The sequence below is a fragment of the Zonotrichia albicollis genome, chromosome 5, assembly GCF_047830755.1.
Source record: "Zonotrichia albicollis isolate bZonAlb1 chromosome 5, bZonAlb1.hap1, whole genome shotgun sequence".
NCBI lineage: Eukaryota > Metazoa > Chordata > Aves > Passeriformes > Passerellidae > Zonotrichia > Zonotrichia albicollis.
Window position 1 is genome coordinate 28,508,423 of NC_133823.1, and position 20,972 is coordinate 28,529,394.

Here is a 20,972-nt window from a genome sequence, read left to right on the forward strand (position 1 = left end):
GGGAATGTCAGTCACTGTCTCAACCCTCCAGCATGAATGGGGGGAGAGAAAGGCAAAAACATAAACCAAGCAACAAAACCCTCACAAACAATTAAAGAAGAGCCTTCAACATCCCCTCCACTACCAAAATAGATGAAGACCAGCAGAGCCTTCAAACCCTCCTCATCTAACACTCTATTTCTTTGAAAGCCCACTCAGGTAGTAGCTAAACCTAATTTCAACTAAGATACGAGAACAGAACCTCAGCCTTGTGTTTTCAGCTGCTGACTGCTCATGCTTTGTTACTACATGAATGATGCCATCATTCCAAGAAATACAACAGATGTGTTACACATAGAGACTGTCATTAAATGAAGTCTCTGGCAACATTTTTGCCTCAAGGCAGTAATAAAAAGTCTTCATGATCCTGGAAGATTTCTGCAAGTGCTTCAACAAAGATGTTGACACTACCTAAAGCCTAATACACAGCTACAGCTTGAAAAGTGTATATTTGAATTGCATATGAATACAATTGTAGGAAGTGACACCTTCATCATTAGATAACCGTCTGAAGAGAGATCTAGAGGGTAAAATTCTAAAGCAAATTATGTGAAAGCTATGAAAAGAAAACAGAATTATTCATAACCTCAGAAATTAACAACATATAAATACTTTACCTTAAAAAAGACAAGTAAATATCTGAAGCTATTTAGAGAGTTTTTTTCTGGACACAATCCTTTTAAATGTAATATTGCTTATTTAAACTGGTATTTGTAAATAGAAGATTGATGAAGTAGGGAAAATATTGCACCTATAACCAATATACCAGATACTCTATCAATAAAGGAATAAAATTCAGAGAAGCTGAATTTATGCAGCAGGCTTCAGTTGTGGAGCTGAAGAAAATTCCAGAGCAGGAAAAATTCTGAGAACAAGGGTACCCACCTTAAAAACAAAACACAGACCTTTCATTTTCAGAGAATGAAAGTAGTTTCTTTGAATTAGATCTTGTTCGGTTACAGACATTCTTAAAATCTGTATAGTATTACTACTTTTGCCTTGCTACTGTCACTACTTTTTAAACACAGAATTTATGGAACTGCAAACGATAGCATCTTAGCAGCATCTCCTACTCTACTGAAGAGAAAGCATTTATTCCCATTACCTTTGTTAAAACCATCAATATCTTTCATGAAAAACATCTAGAGAAAAATTATTTACCAGACATAGTATTTTAGTAGGTGTCCTTTTTGTTTTTAAACCGTCTTTCTTATGGTCCTTCTCTACTCTTTGCTACCAAAGGTAGCAGCAACATAAACATCTTGGTCCTTTGAGCAAATAATCCCATTGTGTTTATGGGGCATTCTTTGTTATCAAGTCATCTTGAACAGAAGGACTGATGACTTTTTGTTTTGTTCAGTCTTCAGGAACTGCACCCCAGAGAACTCCAGTAGGATACAAGATCTTTCCTTCTAGCCCTTTCTAACTGTGACAAAGCAGATGCCAGCTGAGCACTCAATACCCAATGCCCACCATTATAACTCTTATTTCTGCTAAAGGTGGTTCCAGAGGCTCCAGGGCTGTTCACAGGCAGAGAAATTACCAAAGCTCCTTTTCCTGCTGTTTTCCCCATCCATATATAAATACACATTTCTAATCAAAATGTTTTTGCCAGGTGCAAGATGCTGACCTTTCTCATCAAAAAGCAACCCTCTCACCACCGTCTGGTTTGCACACCTTTTCATTAGGGCTCAGTTTCTTTTAAAAAACTTCCAAAACACACACAACCAAAAACACACACCAAAAAAAAAAAAAAAAAAACACCTAAAGAAGGGAAGCTCTGGATGTAATTTTATTTATTCTCAGAAGCATTCCAGGCATTATGAAATCATTTGTTTAAAAAAGTGTCAGGAATAACAAAAAAAAAAACGTTGCAGTGAATCTATATTGGCACCAAGGTACCACTGAGCATTTGGTGACATTCCATCCTCTGACTTTCCGGATCAAGTTCCATGTGGCAGCATAAGCACATGCCAGAAAAGTAAATATATTGATAACTTTCAGAGAGATCTAGGATTTCCTATTTGCCATGAGTCTTCATTTTTAAAATGCTTTGGTCTTGATTTTTAGAAGTATTATAATTTCCTCTTGTTTAAAATAATGACAAGTATTGGTACAAAGCCATCCCTGAAAGCCACACTTACCGGCCACACAGAAGACAAGCAATTTGAAAGGCCATGTCTGATATCTTAATTTTGGTGCACCAGAAAAAAAAAAACACAGGAAAACAGAGATAGATAAAAAGCCTAAGCATCTGCTACTTTATCTGTAGTTCATCAGACATATAAATGCTTAAATGACACTGAAAAAATTTTAACAGCTGAAACAAAGTTTCTCTCTTCACTCCCTGTGATATGAGTCCTGATTACCTACATGTTTAAAGCACCACCACCATACACACCCTGTTTTGGGGAACAGTCCATTAAAAAGAGCTATCAATAATGCTGAGGACAAACCAAGCCAGTATATTGCAGTGTTTATCAACTGATCGCTGTCTTTGCTGTTTACAGCTTCATGTCCTATACCAGTAAAAATCTTCCAAACACCTCTTTTAAATACCCCTACCTGATGGAAAAATCAGGTAATAATCTAGAAGTATCAAATAAATTCCTCATGCTCAACAGGATGAAAAAAATAATTCACCCTGTTCAGTAATCATCAAAGAAGAGCTACTGTGCTGGAGCCCTTTTGTTCATTCTTCTACTGCATAAAGGCAGAAAAGATACAGAGAAAAATAGTTTCCATGCAGTGTTGTCACAGCATCTTGCTTTCTTCTCTTGTTAACTTTCACTACAGACTTCTTTCACAGTTCTGTCTTTACCTCTCAAGATCTATCATTTCCTTATGCTTTAAGGCACTTGATGTTGCTCAACTATTCTGCAAACTGCAAAATAGAGCATTCCTCCCTTGCCACAGAGGCAGAAGCATGGGGGGTTTTGCTACAGTTTTTATCAAATTTTAACAAGAGCATAGATATTCTTATCTGTCCATTAGCATTTTACTGTAAATGGAGTAGAGATCCTGTTGTTCAGCATACAGCTTGGATTAGTTTACTGAGTATAAGAAAAGAAAAAAAAAAGAAAATATAACTATTTTCTTTAATATAGCTATAAAGGAAAATAAAACTCAAAATATGAAAGCATGATTAGCTTTTATCTTTCTAATACTATTTTACATAAATAAACTTTATTACACTTTAACCATTATTAGTTGGGATTTTTTTCAAATAAGAAGTAATTCAGATGCAGTCAATGATTTTTATAGCTAGACAGGCACAGCCACCATAGCAAACACGAACACCATTGCTGAGTTTTATTTCACATTTAATGGACACAATCAAAAATCTGAAAAAGAAGTCATCAAGATGTTTCCCTTTTCCAGGCTTTGAATTAAAGACAAGGTCTTGATCTTGCTAATGTACATCATGTAATTTTTTCATTCTAACTAGATCAAATCACTTCCCAACTTCAATGGAATTCCTCACTCAAGGTCAAGTCCTTTTGTGTATCTTAGGGAGCAAATCCACAATACATCTTTGCATCTTTTACATCTATCCAATCCAAAGTACTGTCAGTGGGGGAGTTCAGGGATTAGAGCTAGTCAGCTGGTAACACACTATTTATAAAATAAGTACACACACTTAGTACACCTAATAAATTGCTGGTAGATATAATAGCATACTTTATAGCAATTAGCAATTTTAGAACTGCTTTTATGTTAAGGATTTGACTAAAGCAGGGACAGAAATTAATATTTTTGATAACAGCTTGCTTTTATTTAAGTATGTTACAAGCTATCTTTTAGAGTAGACTTTGAGCTTGAAAGTAATGAATATTCAGCAAAACAATGGAAAGATGTAAGTGAGAAAAACCAGCTACCTCTGAAAATAATTATATTTTTGTTGAATCTGAAGTCTTAAATCAGCCAAGGGATTGCAGTAGAGACAGCAATAAAAATTTGTTTTTAATAAATTAGTTATTAATAAATACATGATCATGCACTTGAAAAACTAAAAAAAAACAAACACTAAAGCCAAACAAAAAAACTTCTACCTATTAAACAGTTCTTTTTGAAGATCCTAGAGTAGGGCTAAGGAATCAGGACTGAGAAACAAATAGCTCCTACATTCTGTACTCAGTAGCAACATCTGGGTATACACAAATTCCAAAACTAGATGCTGTGAACCCTCTGCAGCCACACATTACCCCTCTGTGGAGCAGAGAGCTCAATGTGCAGCTTGGCTGTGGCTGATGATACACATGTTCAACAGCCACTATTGCCTGGAATTAAATTATTTTAAGAACAGTTGACATGCAGAAGAACAGAGAAGATTCCATTCTCCCCAAACCCAGAAAGATGAAAATAAAAAGTAAATATTTTCACATTACCCAGCATTAGTTGATCTCCATGTAAACATAAAAGATTACTATTTAAACTCTACGTCATTTATTGAATGTTTTAGGACTTATTAACACACTGATAGCCCACCTTAAATTCATTCAAAATACTTTTAGCTCCAATATTCACCATTCCTTCCCCAAGCCAACTTGAAACAAGAGGTTCTCGGACTCTTGCTGTCTTTCAAACTACAGAGTTTTCATTTCATTTCTTTTAATTATGTTAAAAGCAATAACAATTTGGAAACATTTCACTGCTACTTCATTGGGTATTACCACTACACCAACCTCCACATGCATCTTGACAAATAAGGCCCATCAGAGTTTTGTAAGATTCTTGCTGATAAGGCAGGCACACGCTTTAGAAACATGTTTATCTTTCTGCTTGACAACTATACAAAACCATCTTTTTCCCCACAAGCAATATGAAAACTTTGCAAACCAGGCAGGTATTTAAGCAACAGAGCTCTCTTTACTGTCATACTCTGCCGAGGTGTGGCATTCTTGAGGTGTTAGGTAATATCAAAGACAATCTCAGTAGTCTCTCTGCAAATGAAAATTATTGAACTCAAACTCTGTGCCAGCACTACACACATACCAGTTTTTGCAGATACTGACAGCAGGTATAGAATAAAGATTCCCAAGGAAGAAACAAAAGTCAAAAAAAAGGCTGTTCTCAGCATCTTAGGCCAATCTTTATAAAGGCTCTTAGGCAGATAGGTAAGTATTGCTGAAGGACTCAACTGTCACAAATTCAATCTCCATTTCAAAAGGAACTCAAGGCTGCATTAGCACTACAGGCAAGTACTTTGGGACTTCTCAAAAGTACTCATACAGCAAGTACTGTGAGAAATATAGTGAGTGCTTACTCACTTATAGCAAACATTTTTAGAGTATTTTCAGACTTTTATTTCAGTAGTTTCAGACTCCAGTCTGCCTATAAAATAGGCAGTGCACCTTAGGCCTGGAATTTTTTGAATGACCCAAAGAAAGCAAGGCCATCAAGAGTCTTTAGCCATATTTTAAAACAATAGGCAAGGTCAAATCCAACTGTTTAATGTCCTTTTATAGAGATCATGTTTGTTTTGGAGCCATTACTTGTTAGCTGCCAGTTAAGAGGTTTTACCTCCCTTTCAGATCCATCATACTTTCACAAGCAACAGAAATGTTGGTAGGTATGAACCTCCGTGTATAACAACAGACCAACTAAGTAGTAAGACTAAGTAGATGGAAGCCTTAAAATAGTACGATATTTACTTTTGAAACACGAATTGTCAATAACATACATATAAACCTTTTACACCGAACATTGTCTGATGCAACATTAATTCAAATCATTTTCTGAAGGACTTCTTCAAATGCTGCATGACCACATACACATTTTCCAGGTAAGAACTGTTAGTGTCACAGGCACATTATCAAGCACAAGAGACATACATCAACAGTTCATTATTTAGCACTGTACATACACATAGGGAGCTTCACCCATGTACAGTTAATTACTACTAACTCTGGACTTGTGCTTAGCAAAGTTATTTCTTTCTGAAACGATCTGCAGCTTTGAGTGCATGAAGAGTTATGAAAGGTAACTGAAGTTGCTTTGGGAGCCAGAGAGCAAGCTCATCTCATGAGAAGCACCCCATAGTAGTTTGCACCAATATCCCTCCCCCAAATGTGAGAAAATTGTCCATCCTTAGGCTTATATTTATATCAAAACAAATAAATGACCCACAGAATGCATGTTAAATTGCAGTTATCACATTTTTCACTCCTCTCCAACAAGTGATAAAATCAGAAGGGCCTTGTGAGGTGACACACCATGGATAAGACGCTCAGTGCTTCAATGAGATACGACACACATTTCTGTGACTAACACTGCTTAGCTTGGATCACAGACACTGCTGTTCTGGGCAAACTTATTTATACTGACAGAGCAGAGAGCCAAAATGGTTGCTTTGTAATTAGTTCAGGCATGTTTGAATCCAGAAGGGAAACTCTTTTAGTTGATTTTCCCTGGGAATACTACAAAGTTCCACTACGGCTTCACAGTGTAACCATGAAGATTAAGAAAGGCTCCCCATTCACCTAGAGAAATAACAAATCACAGTGCTGAATTGTTCTCCTACATCTTGGCTTTACTCTGAATGCACTGAAATGTTTGAAAACACTTTTTCTGAAAATTTGTCATCTGTAGAGTCAAAGGCATTCCTGGCAGAAAAAGAAAATCTTGTTGAGGGCAAAATTCAGTCAGGAAGACTGTAAAAACCTAATCCACACCTTTGAATTTGGACTGAATATCCATCACTTAAATATCTTGTAAATGACCCAATTTGTTTACATGGCTCTGTAGCTTTTTATGACTTTTCCATAAAGAAGTTATTACATCCATTCCTTTTATTTTGTTTTAGAGCATTTGAATGAGCCCCAGAACCACAAGCAAGAGAAACAGATTCTCTGCAGATGGAAGTGGCCTCATATAACTCGCCACTACCGGTGGAATAGTCAGAACAACACTTCCAGTTTGGAAATGCCATACCTTCATATACAGCAAAAGAATTTCCTGTGCCATATGTCTTTTTTAATGTTTAACTATTGCAGAAAATGAGTGCTGGTTTCCTTGTCAATCCAAGGAGGAACTCAGAGCCCCTAGGACTGATGCCTTGGATTGTTTGGAACAAGGGTGAGCACAGCTGGGTGGTTACACAGAGAATTACACTGGGGGAGAAAAAAGTAATAAAATAGAAAATATAATCAAACTTAGATATTCTAGCTGCTATCATGCAATAGCTCATTCAATGAAGCTTCCTAGATAACAGATTAGTAAAAGATGGGGCAACTGAGTTTTGTGAAAAAGATTAACAAAGATAACAACTGAAACAAGTGATACTGTGCATTTGTTCAGAAATAAGTACCTCTTCCAGCCAGGTCACTTTCCCACTTCATGTGCTTTTAAACAAAAAAAGCTGAAAAGAGGCATAGAGAAGTTAGGAGCAACAGATTGACAGGGAAGGTGTGCTAAGAGCATGTCCAAAATCATTTTTCCAGTGTAAACTACTCTTCAAATGCAACATTCCCTAGTATTTTACAAACAGAGAAACCTACAACTTTGCTGATATGTGCCAAGCTGAATAATGGTTTGAAGATGTAGAATATTGAAACTATGCAAAGGGCATCTCTCCTTTACCTTTTACTGTTTGAACCTAGTTTGAAGCCCCTTTATCCCTTGATTACAGAGCCAATTCCCTAATTAACTGCAGCATCTAACTTCTTGCCCCCCCCACCTTCTTACATGATTTATTGCCAATTCCTAATAAGAATACTACAGCAGCAGCAATGTAAAAGTGAATTAACTGTAGAGAAAACACAAGAATCATTGTTTCCTCTTCCCAAGACAACCTTTGCTTTTTCTGAGAAAGATAGATTAAGGTTCCAAGAAAAGCCAGATACAGGTGATAAGGGATCCAGCAGCCAAAATTATCACTGGCTATGCCAGACATGTGCTGAAACTAGGAAGATCTCCCCTGCCTTCTTTTAGTAGTAATGTTGTATCCAGGGAACATGTTAAGATACCTACTCAACCAACAGCACTGCTCATCTAGTAAAACCAATTCCTAAAAAAATAAAACCAAAGATTTTTAATTCCAGTCATAATGCATGACCAAAGGAAAGCCCTGCCTGCCTTTACCAAGTTTTATTCAGGATCAGTGGTACCCTCCACTTCATGGGGAGAAATCAGCACAGCAGTGATCAAACTAAGCCATGCCTGCATGCTGTTTTAATGCAGTTAATAACCAATTTTAACTAATTCAATGAGAAATTTCAGTGTTTTGGGCTTTTAGGGAGGTAGGAACAGAAGTGACCTTCAGCCTAGAAGAATCTCCTTAAAACCCCCATGTTTATAATGATACCTTGAATGAATTTGCCACAAAATGGCAAGTTTAATGAATAATTTATGAGGATTAATTCACTAAAAGGCACATTGCCGAAGGAAAAAAAGGTGTTATTGATTATTCCCTTGCAAATCTCATTCTCAGTAGTACAAAAGTATGCCACTTCATGGGAAATAACCTTTGAAAATTTTCTTATTATGTTTCTCTTTCTGCCTGTGCTGTATTAAAGAGAGTTAAATTGATATCCTCTTTCTCCAGCTCCAAACACCTGCACGTAAAAATGGCGGAAAGAAAATAAAACTCCAAAAACAAAAGCAGAGACCATCACTCCATCACTGTGAAGATTCTCACTGCAGAGTTAACCTGCATAGTCTTAAATTAGCTGAGAGAGAGAATGAGAATAATAATCCAGTGGCTCAAAGAGACTTAGCAAAACAGCTGAGGAGTTTTTAACTTCAGCTGCAGCCAGCTCACATGAGGGTCTGGTCAGCAAAGGTGAGAGCACATTGCCATGGCTTGGGGGTGGCACACACTCACAGCACTTGTGGCAAGAAGCCAAGCAGGCTCTGAGCCCAGGGCAAACATTAGGTCATGCCTGTGCAGGGAGAACACCAAAGTCCAACACTGAGGGCATGCTCAGCAAAGATGGAATAGCTGGAAGAAAACTAATTAAGATCAGAAAAAACCAGCACTTGCAAACCCTAATGCAGAAGGCTTGTAGGAGATCAAGGAATTAGCTGGGCTTTCTCCTTTTTTTATACTAGTTTTTTAATAGTTCCCATACTCTCTGTGTGTAAGACTTTCTCCCAGAGCATCCAGAGTCCTGCCTTTTGTCACCCAGCCAAACAACTGCTGTGGAAACTGAATAAGTTATGGAAATGTAGTGAGTTATTATTGCACACATGCTTTGTAAAGATGAGGTACCTTCACACATAAGAAGACTTCTTAGTATGCTGTAGAATTATGAAATTAAGCACAAATAGCGCAATGTAACACTGAAGATTTCTTTGAAAAATCTCTGTAGAATAATGCCAAGAAGAGGTGATCAGAAGACAGATGAACCCAAAGGCTAGGACATCTATAGAACAAATTTTCCAGGCATTGTCACCTTAAAATAACATCCTACAGTCTAAGAAAGCCCCTTCAAAAAACCAATTGATATTTTAGCTTCACAATAACACATTATGAATTTTCACTTACCTAATTAAATAAAAGCATTTCACATTCAACACAAGCTGAAAAAGTTCTTCCCAAAAGGGAATGACAGGGCTGAAAAAGTCTTAACATGCAATTCATTTCTCAGAAACTTTGAAACAACAAAGCACTCATACAGACACTTAAGTGTTACTAAAACAACTATGTTTCTATGTGTAAGCTCTATTTCCTTTCTGTTCCAGTAACTATTTCTAAGTCACACTGGTTTCTTCTAAAAGACTACATCCTGTACAGGCCAATTCTTAAGATGCTTACACACCAAGAAGTGCATTTCCCATGGCATGCACTTTGGGACTAAAAAGCAAAGGCAGGGCTCTCAAAGCTAAGAGCTATCTATAAAGCAATTGAAGAGGCTCATTTCCAATAAGGGAAGTGGGCTTGCTCAGCACATCCTCTTTCTAATAACCAGGAACTGCCAGACATAGCAAAAACCAAAAGCAGCAACCACCCAGCAGAGACAGAAACCCCCAAACCACTGCTATAATTCACAACCACTGCTGTATGATGTTAATCATTACTTTGCTATTACATGTCAACTATGTAATAATTAAGACTCAACGGATCTGGAAAAAGCTCTAAGATATAAAAGACATTATGTTTATAGGAAGACAAAGTTGAACATAAGCTCTTTGGCAATACAGCTGTCCCTGACTCAAGGTATGCCTCATGTTTCTTCTCCATTATAAAATTCTGACTGACAGACAAAGTTAAAACCCCCCAAAAAGCATGACAAAGCATTGAAGTCCAACTTAGAAACTTAATAAGAACTAGTTAAGCAAAAATAAGTTTTGACACTAAATTCCATTCAAGACTCCATTTTACACTAAATTCCATTCCAACCCTAAAGAAATATATGGATAGGTTGGAATAACTAGATATTTGAGACAAGGAGTAAAAAGTCTGTGCTTTTAAAACCCTTACAGAAGAAACTGAGAGAAGCAACAGGCCTAAGGAGAAGTCCCAAGCATCACTCTGCTGAATGGCAAACAATACGCCAGAAGTCAACTACAAACACTAAAATACCCGTTTCAAAAACTTTCTTCCTCTGCAATTAGCTGTTGTGTTGAACAGCTTCTCTAATTTGCCACAATCTTCTGCTTAAAGTCACAAGAGGATGTGCTGTAATTCATTAATTTCCAGGAAAACAGCTTTAAAACATTTCAAAACAAGCCCTAGACTAGGCAGAAATAGATTTGACTTGAAAAAAATTGCATTGCTATCAAGTTTCCCTTTAGATGACACAGCTTATCTATTATTCTTCCTTATCTTCTCAAAACTAAGACAATTTTTGCCAGCCAGCAGTAGTCAATAGGCTGTGCTGGCACTCTTAACTTCAACATGAGCCAGTGGAAATGGCATCAAACCATGATAAAGTATCCTCATTTATAAGAGAAAACTTTGGAGTCAAATTTTATTTCTGCTTTCAAGCAAAAGGACTGACACTCCTGTCTGTAAGGATTCAATGTGCTGCATCACTTGGACATCCACACATTTTCCTGATGTTCAGCCCAAGGTAAAGGAACTTAATCAGAATGCCTTTGTTGCGATGCTGTCCTGCTCCCTGAATTAACTGGGAGTTCTCTCTGTTCACAGACAAATCAGGGAATTCTCTCTGTGGTTCAGAGCAGGCGTGGCAGGCCACACACACATCGAGGTGATGAGAGAATCCTCCTCTGGCACTTCAGCTCCTCACTCACTTCCAGCTGCATCCACCAACTTTTCCCAAGGATGGCCTGAAATATGCAAGTTTCAAACACTGTCTCAAGGACATGCTTTTGGGTTTGGTTTTTTTAAGCTACATGAATCTTTCCCATTTCAGAAGATTTAAGAAATAGATTATGAAGTGTTCAGTTAGTGAAACTTATTATTATGGGTTTCCATTCATGTGAAAGAAGAAGAAAACCAACCTAATTCCTTTTGAGATCTGTGAAAAGACAGATCATGACTGACACATTACCTGTGCTACAGAATTTGCAGAAATCAAGTGCTTCAGTTTTGTAAGATGTGCTTCAGCAACTCTATTTACTGCAGTTCATTCATACTTCAAACTGACTGCAGGAAAATCAGTCCTGGTGAGTTTCTAACTGACCTCAGGTTCTCGGCCTTCTGAAGTCATTCAGTACCACACTTGAAACGTACACACCACAAACTGTACACATTATTGCTTATGGCATCCAACAGCAGTTTTTACATTATTTTCTATAGATACTTTCATATTTCTCATAGAAAATATAACAGCTGATAGCTTAGCAAAATTACTTTAAACAATTATTGCATCTTGTTCTAAGGCAGCCAAGAAAATAGATCTAAGATTCTCCTGCCATCTCATGTTGTAATCAAATCCAGATCAAGCTAATAACATCACATAAGCAGGTGCACTCAAGACTAACAGGGTTAAGTCACTAGAATTAAGTCATTCCCAGTACTCAACCTACCAATAGCCCCTTCAGACATTTCTGAAGCTACAGAAAGACTATGAAATATTATGTCAAAAACAGGATTCAAAAGTAGATAGAAATGAAGAAACTAGAAGTTAGCCATCCAATTAATTAAATTTAATATACGACATTCAGTTTTGTGATTTAAAAGAAATTGAGCATTCAAATTTTCTTGATTCTTTTCTTCAATATGGAAAATTTGTAGTAAATACCTCAAAGAGCCATAAGAGAAATAATAAAGCCACCTAAGTATGAAAAACCCTCCAAAGCATAATCTGATGAAGAATTGTAGAAATTAAATCCACCCAGATAAACGGGAGCCCTCACTACATGCACCATTTGCTACTACTTTACTTTCCAGAAAACTGTTAGCATAAACTTCTTTGATCCTCCAGATGATTATTTATTGAGTGGAATAAAATAAAAACATGAAATATAAATAAGAGTTTTTGACAGAAATCACATAAAATCCCTTGCTGTCAAGCAGAGTTACCAAAAAACCTGTTAAAAGAAAATCTCAATATAGCAGAGGGCAGGCAAATAAAAACATGGAGGTAGTTTTTAGTGGTTTCAAATGGAGCTACATTGGCCCCACAACAACCAACACAGTGAATTTCCAGGAGGTACCAGCAAAACTCTGTGTTCTAAAATATTTAATTTACAATTGCAAAAAAATATTTATACTAGGAAATTGCCTCCCAAAATAATATTCACTATGCAGCAAAACCAAGAGAGCTTCTTATGCAAACCATTAGTAAATGAGTCAAATTGCAATTTTGAAGTGAATATAATTCAGCTATTAAATAAGTAAATATTAGTTAATCCTTAAGCACATGCTTTATCCTTTGAAACACAAGCAGTCCCACTGAATTAATAACTGGTCACAGGCATCTTCAGCATCACCTTGAAGCAATAGCTATAGCACCCTTGTGTGCAGCTGAGTAACACTGTAATCCATTCCACTCCACTTGGCCACTTAGCAGTTTTACAAGTTGAGGACAGAATTTTTATTTGTAGACTGTGTGAGTAAAAAAATCTCCCTTTCTCCTGACCAGAGATTATTTGGCACATGAGCAGCAATATCTCATTCTCATACTCCAGGGAGTTTTAACCTGCCTCTAGCTAAAAGCTATACAATCTTTAGATTGCAGCAGAGTGTAAAAATCACTCTAATTAAATCAAGTAAGAACTGGTTGGACTAGTGTTACTGATCCCCCAAATAATTAAAACCAGTTAAGAAAAGTCAGAGGTTGGTACTTAGCTATACCTAAACTTATGCTAATTTTTTAAAGTAATTTTTGCAATTCAACAAGTATTAGGCAAACTTAAAGTAAGCTACAAGAGGAATCTGGACAGTTCTGAGTATAATCTACCACTTAATACAGTTTCAGTTTTTTTTTTTAACAAAATTTCCTCTGGCTTTGCAGTTGTTCTAAGACACAGTGAGTGTATCTTAGAGCATGCCAAATTTCATTGCAAATCAGTTGAAGCCTGACTTAAGGCAGCTGCATTTCTGATATATGTGAAGAGAATCTAGCTTGCACTGTCACATGTACTTACACCTATTTACACCAGTTTTGCTTCTGTGCTGTATGATCTACCTTTTACACTGTTGTGCTCCCATTGTTGCACCCTGGAGGCCTTTCAGGGCCCAGCTGCGTTATCCTGGAATCCTGGAACAAACCTTTTAGAGGAGACTGACAGCATAGCAGGTTTCTTGCCAGTCCTGACAAAGTTAAAGCAAAGCAATGACAATACTCGGCGTGTTGATAAGCTCCATATGCACACCATGCAAATTTAAGAGAAGGCAGCATAACAGCACTAGACATTGGTATATAATTGCCAAGCCCACTTTGTCACAAACTGGTGCCCTAAAGCCTCTAAACACCAGGTAGGATAGGAAGGGGTAGAAAGTGAGTGATTTCTCACACAGAGCAGATAATTTCCTGTACTGTGCACAAAGTCTGATTGGTTTCCTGTCAGAATAGCCCAGTCTCTAAGTCTTTTGATCACTTTCCTCTGGCCCTTCACAGTTGCTCTGATTAGAGATTGATCCCCACGCTGCTCTTTGATCAGCAGCTCCGGCAGTCTGCAGGTGCCATATATCATCACATTAACAGGCTACAGCAGTATTAATCTCCCCCTTTTAAATTTGTTAGTGCACTGCATATTCTACCCACTCAAAGAACACTTGCAGAGGTCTCTGAAAATTTGCTTTCTATTAGAAGATATAACATAGAATACTTTTATCTGGGGAGTCCCAAGTTCAAAGTTAAGAGAATTGAATTAGCCTCGAATCTGTGTTTCTGCTTTATTTCATTACAGTTCAGAGAGTTTTGAGAGTTCCCAGCTTGGCCTTTTGTGTTGGTTTGTGCCCAGGGAGAAAGCTTGTTCTAGCTGACATGCTAAGTACTAAATTTTTCAAACACACCCCCCACCCCCTATATTAAACACCGCGGTTTCCACGAATGTATGCAAACAGCCTTAATTTTAGGTATTCTACAGTAAGCGTGGTTTCATGCAGTATATAACGTTACAGTTTGTAAAGTATTCTTTAAAATGACTTCATAATAGCAGATCAAGAGGAAAGGCGCTTAAAAATCTGAATAATGTAAATCATATGGAGTTCAGAGGCTAAGCAAATTACACACCCCGAAGCTGCCCTTGCTGTATGAAAGGAGTCTTTCTCCAGCTCTGCGCAGCCCCAGCCCAGGGGAACTTGCATTTGAGAGTTTTCTAAACATTTCAGGTACACTTGAAAGTTGAAAGTAATTCTCATTTCCTATGCAGGATTAGCTCGTTTCCAGCCCGTACAAAACACCACTCATTCACTCACAGACACAAAAACCCACCCCCCGAGAGCGAAGCATTGGGGGTACAAAGGTGCGCGGGTCGTTGCTGTGTTTAGGTTGCTGTTTTTCAGTTTGTTTGGTTTTTTAGCAGGGCGAAGCGGTGGACGGGAAGGGGGCACGTTTTGCACCTCAAGCACGGCAGAAGAGAGAGCCGCCGGGCTCCCCCCGCGGCCGCCGAGCCGCTGCCCTTTTACCCGGGGCCGGCGGGCAGAGCCGCGCTGCCCCCAAGCCCGCCGCCCCGAGGAGGAGAGGAGCCGGGAGGAGACGAGAGGAGCCGGGAGGAGAGGGAGCTCAGCTCAGCTCCGCTCCGCGCCGGCCGGGCGCCCGCCCCCGCCCTGCCCCGGGCTGCGCAGCGGCGGGCGCTGCGGCTCCTTACCGTTCTGCTCCTTGGCGCCGGAGAAGGCGAACTTGCTGCTGAGGTCGGACTCGGCGACGGCCCCCTGCCTCCGGCCGGCCAGGGCAGATGTCAGCAGGAGCAGCCCGAGGAGGAGCATTGGGCCGGCGGGGCGAGGGGCTCCGGCACAGCAGGCACTGGCGGCGCGGCACCGAGGCCCGGGCGTCTCTCAGCAGCGCCCGGCGCGGGCTGCGCCGCTGGGGAGAAGGCAGCACTGAGCCTGCTCTGGCAGCGTGGAATTGCAGGGTAGTTTCCACATAATCCCATCCAAAACTTTTTCCTAGAGCCCTTTTCTGTGTCTCCAGGTTTTGTTTTGCTTTGGCTTTTTTTACCCCCTCTCTCTTAAAAAGAAAAAAAAAAAAAAAAAAAGGATCAAAGGAAAATCTGGACCCAGACCAGCTTCCCAAGGACTAAACAATCCGTGGCCGTGGCGGGCGGGGGTCGGAGGAGCCGGGGCCGGCGCGGAGGAGCGCGCACCTGTCAGCCGGCAGCGGGGGCGGGCGGGGGGCGGGCAGCCCGCGCTCTCGCTCCAGCGCTGCCCTCCTCGCCCGCAGCTCGGCACCAGCGCTGCCAGCCCGGGCCCTGCCTGCCGGCTCCCCCTTCCTCCCTCCTTCCCTCCCACGCCCGCCGTCCCATCACGGCGAGGGCGGCACCTGGCGCGGCCGTTGACGCCCCGGGAAGTTGTCGGTGGGAAGAAGGAGCCGGCGGGCGGTCCCGCCGCTGCCCCTCTGCAGCGGCCAAGTGGCGGCGCAACAGGTGCTGGGACGGGAACCGGGGCAGGGGCTCCCCCAGCCCCGTGTGCCCCACCAAGGGGGCTCCCTCCGCCGTGCCCCAAGAAGGACCCGAGGTCCCCGCGGTCCGAAGACAGTTTGTGCGTTTGGCAGTCAGGGAGAGATGCTGACTTTCCCGTATTTGTTCACCGGGATGTTATTATGGTAATTGGGTTTGTACTTGAAAACTTGGTGCTTGGTTAAACATTTCGTCTAAAGGATGCCCTTGGTAGTGGGAACTAAAACACAGAGAGGGGTTTTTTAAAAGTCTCTGAATACTTTTTTTTTTTTCTTTGTTTGTTTGGGTTTGTTTGTTTTGGGTTTTTTGTACCAGAAGTTGTTTTAGTTACCCTGAACTGGGACATCTAACAGTTACATAAGCAGATGGAAACATAGGTTCAACTCTTTGTAACTGTCCCTGGCTTGTTGCACTGCCTTGTGGTACTGCAACAAGCCAGGGACAGTTACAAAGTAAAGTAACTGTAGTAAAGCAGATAGGATTGGGTTCCTTTTTGCTGTTTCACCAGAAACCAGAAGTGAGATTATGTCAGTGAGTATGCCCCTATTAATGTTGGTGAGGACTAAAAGGACTGATGATGTTCAGCACCCATATACATCTTTGCTAGAGATGGCATTTCTAGTTTGCTACAGGAGTGGAAATGTGGCTATGTGGTGGGTCTGGGTAACAACACTGAATGCTAACTGGATACCAGGAGGGCAAAATAAATCACTAAGACAAATCTCTTTTTTTGATTGAGAAGTTTTGGGAGCGTTTCTTAAATTTTTTACTTTGGCCCCCATAGTTCTAAGGTTGTTTTGGGGATGGATGGGGGACCTATACAGCCACATATATATTTTTGGGGGGGCTATATAACCATGATATGCGCAAGACATGCAAGAGAGAAACTGCGTCTGCACTGCCAGAATCTCAAGCACACACTACATAAATTTCTTATCCTTTGACCCAGCTCTTTCCATTATATAACTGAGCTGATTCCTTGCCTCAGCCAAAGTAACCCTTGAGACAGTGATAAACAACCCCTCTGTTCCTAATAAGTGACATATTTCCAGTAGCAACTGAAAGCTGTCCAGCCAAGCTGGGCTGTCTTCTGAGAAGCAGACTTGGAGCATACCGTAAATAGCAACCCTTCACTTACAGAGCGTGAAGGCAGACATGTACTGCACAAAGCAGACTATGCAGTTACTTTTATTATTGTTATCCCTATAATTTTTTTTTGGCTTCACTGTTGTTATTTTAAAATGGAAATAAAAATAACACGTACAACTTTCTAGGTCTCCTACCCTGATGATTACAAGCAGTGTTTTGGGGTTTTTTAAATCAAATAGATGAAGTATTACACTGTAGCTTAACCTTCATTGCCTGAGGATTTTGTGGGATTCTTTCTGCTTTGGAGTACTGATGGCAAGTTCACTCTGAAAAACATGGACCTAATGTCTTATGTTGTGTACATGAGAAATAAACTATCCATTGAAAAATCTAGGCTGCATCACACCAGGGTTTCTGGAGGTGCTGGAGCATGCCCAGAGAAGGGCAGCAGGGCTGGGGAAGGATCTGGCACACAACTCTTAAGAGTGGCTTAGAGATGTAGGCTTGTTTAGCCTGGAGAAAAGGAGGCTCGGGGGAAAGACTCTATTGCACACTCCAGCTGCATGAAAAGGCGCTATAACAGGGTAGGGATTGGTCTCTTCTCCCAAGTAATAAGCAACAGGACAAGGTGAAACAGCAGCAAGTTGGGTCAGGGGATGTTTAGATTGGATGTTAGGGAAAAACCTCTTCACAGAAAGGGTTCTGAAGCATTGGGAAAAGCTGCCTGGAGAAGTGGTGATCATGATTCCTGAAGGTGCCTAAAAGATAGGTATATATGTCATGTAGGAACATGGTTTAGTGGTGGACTTGGCAGTGCTGGATTTGTAGTTGTACTTGGTCATTTTGGTATTTTCCAGCCTAAATGATTCCACAATTCTGTCCTGGCTCAGACTTTTCAAAGGAAAATGCAAGAACCCACATAGTGGATGAATATGGAATAACACTGCCTAGGGTGGAAGCTTCCATTCTAAACCTCCTGTTATTAAAGGTCAGGGTATATTTTGATCATTGAGGCTTTACTTCTCTAAATAATGCTATTGTTGCAAATTCCACAGAAAATATCATGAGAGATAATCTCTATCCTTAAATGTGTCCAATCTCTGAAATTCATGCTAAGCATTTATCACCAGCTACGTTTATTTTTAATGTTATTGCTCTCCAATTTCATCAGGTATATCTATGTGCTTGGGTAATGAAAATAAATAATTTAATGTTTGCCTCCTTTAACTTCTTCATCTTCTGTGTAACAGCTGTATCACATCCTTTCCCAGCTTGGCATCTTTACTATGGTTTTCACATGAACACCTCTATACTTCTAAGCCTTCTCAAGTGCCATCTGTTTTTGTTGTTTTATTTGGGGTGGGACAAACAGAACACAACATTCCAAGTGAAGGAATCTAATATTATATAGTGAATGAAAACAGAATGTTTCATTGTATGTAGTATCTGTTGTTCATACCTTTAAGTTCTTGTATGATATACTCATGTAATAACCCATGGAAGTATTGGCATTAAATAAGTAAATGTCTAGGTAATTATGACAAACTAATGCATATGTAGTTCAGATAAATGCTGCCAGTGCATATTGCATTGCTCATACTGAATTTCACTGGGGACCACAATGCTAATGCAGCTAAGAGTTCTGGTGACTCAATTCTGGTGGCCCAGTAAAAAATTTCTCTGGATATAATTTTTTTTCTACATACATTATAAATATTTTTAACTACATAGAGCTTTATGTTCCTAATTTTTCTCCATTATTAGAATTGCACTTCAGTTTTTGTCTTTTTTATGTCACCTCACCATAACTCATCTCAAAATTATTTAGTCAACACTGTAGTCTTTCAAAGACTTTTTTTCCCCCAAATGTTTTGTAATGTAGTCTATAAAGTGTGCCTCAAGTATTTTTAAACTTAAATACTGCAACAGATGTTTCTCTATAAATTGGGATATTCAAATTGTCTGAGATGCCAACTTTGTTCTGTAGAATAGTTCTCACTGATTTGACATATTTTCAAATTGTTTTATGACTGTTTTTTTATGATCCTCATTGAGAACTATGTTTGAAGGAGTATTTCTTTCACTTGAATAAAATTTGAACTATCTGGATTATCCCACAGGAATTTATTGTGTTGAGACTTAGCCACCATAGAAGGCAACAGAAATTTGGCCTGTTAGGATATCAGAGACTTACTGTGATGCTGCATAGCCTTCCTGAACTATAAATACCCTTGAAATGAAAAGGCATTCTCTGCGATTATTATTAAGTGAAAGAGTTACTATTAAAACATACATTCATCACACAATCTTCAAAACCTTCACTTATATCAGCAAATATTTCCCCACACTAAAGTCAAAATAATATAGTCACAGTGCCAACAGATGTGGACAGTCACAGCCACGTGCTCCACACCTTGTTCCTTTATTGCTTTGCAACAAGAAAGGCTCCCCATTATTTTGGAAGTTGGCTGGAACTGGCAAGGTGCATAAATGTTCACTGACTGCCTTTATGGTTTGAGCTGATGCCAAGAGATATGGACTGCTTTCAGGGAGCTCTAAATATCTCAAGTAAGTTCTATGAGGAAGTGTACTATTTCCTTTTCCTAATATGCTGTTTCAGACTTGTTTTCCTCCAAAAGCTTTGCAATGACATAAGCATTTCTCTCATGAGAAGGAATAGGATGAGAAATACAGTGTTTGGGGGAAAATAGCAAAAGGCTGAGATACAAACCCATTTTTAGGCATGATGAACCAAAGGAAAATGTTTCTGGAGACGTATAACTCCAGAAATGCAGTAACTTCTACCAAATTCATGTCTCACAAGAGTCAGAGCTAGACATTTACGTACCTTTGCAAGACTACAACCCACTGTTGGGAAAAAGAAGATGGATTGATTCACTTTTCTCTCCAAAGCTTGTTTCACTTAATAAAAATAGGGAAAATTATTAATTAATGCATATGCACTTTTATAATCCCATGTATTCTAAATGTACATGCATGATCCTTGTAAGTTCATTCTAAAGGCAAAACAATATCTAGCAAAATTTAGAATATAATTTAGAACTAATAAATATCTGCTCATCCAGACACACAGGCAAGTGTCCAATTTTATAAAAAGTGCTCCTGATTTCAGTGTAGTTATGCATGAATTATTTACTGGTATAAAAGGGCTGAGCTTTATATGCTTATGTTCATATTACGGAATTATTAAATTAGTTATTAGATATTATATTTTGTTAAAATCTTTTTATGGATGAGTGATAAATATGAAAACAGAAATATCATTACAAACATTGATTGCCTTTTAGAAAAGCAATAATAAAATTTTCTACTCTCATGATCGTTGAGCAATTGGAAAAGAGGCATTTGTACAAATAAACATGACTCTTTTAATCTTACTCATGAGGTACAAAGGCTGTGCATGGAACTGAATCATACCTGTGTTAGAAAGTACTCCTGTAAATAAGGTAATTATAAATTTTAGTGTTTTAGTCTTATCTGTTCCTACTGAATTTGTAAATGAGCTGAAGGTTTTTTGTCCCCTTTCCATGCTGCAAATATAATAAAGAAAAACCTGAAGTCCAAAGAGGCTTCAAGTCTATTGATGCTTGTGTGGTATGGACTGCTCAGACATGAACAGAGGAGAAGGAACTCCAAACACAGTTTGGTCACCTACAAATGAGCCTTTGAAAACAGATTTCTAAGCATATCAGTGCTGTTCTGCTCGATGGTGCATAGCCTAATATTTTTTCAAAATGTTTCAAACATTTGGGATCAAAGTCCTTATTGTACTTTTGTGTGGTTTCCACTTAGAAGCATTGTTTTAGAGCAGTCACATATAAGAATTCCAATGATTCAGTCAATTACAT

The 20,972-nt window shown here is 39.1% G+C and overlaps 1 protein-coding gene across 1 annotated transcript in view; it reads right to left on the minus strand.

Annotated features, from left to right (window-relative positions):
• Positions 1–15,851, minus strand: part of PDGFC (platelet derived growth factor C) — a 122,252-nt gene extending 106,401 nt beyond the window's left edge. The window contains exons 1-2 of the mRNA XM_074541177.1: positions 15,703–15,851; positions 15,208–15,566 (exon numbers count right to left, since the gene is read on the minus strand). Of these exons, the coding sequence (XP_074397278.1) occupies positions 15,208–15,325 (118 nt within the window). The 5' untranslated portion in view covers positions 15,326–15,566; positions 15,703–15,851. The remainder of the gene's footprint in view (positions 1–15,207; positions 15,567–15,702) is intronic.
• Between the last annotated feature and the right edge of the window lie 5,121 nt (positions 15,852–20,972).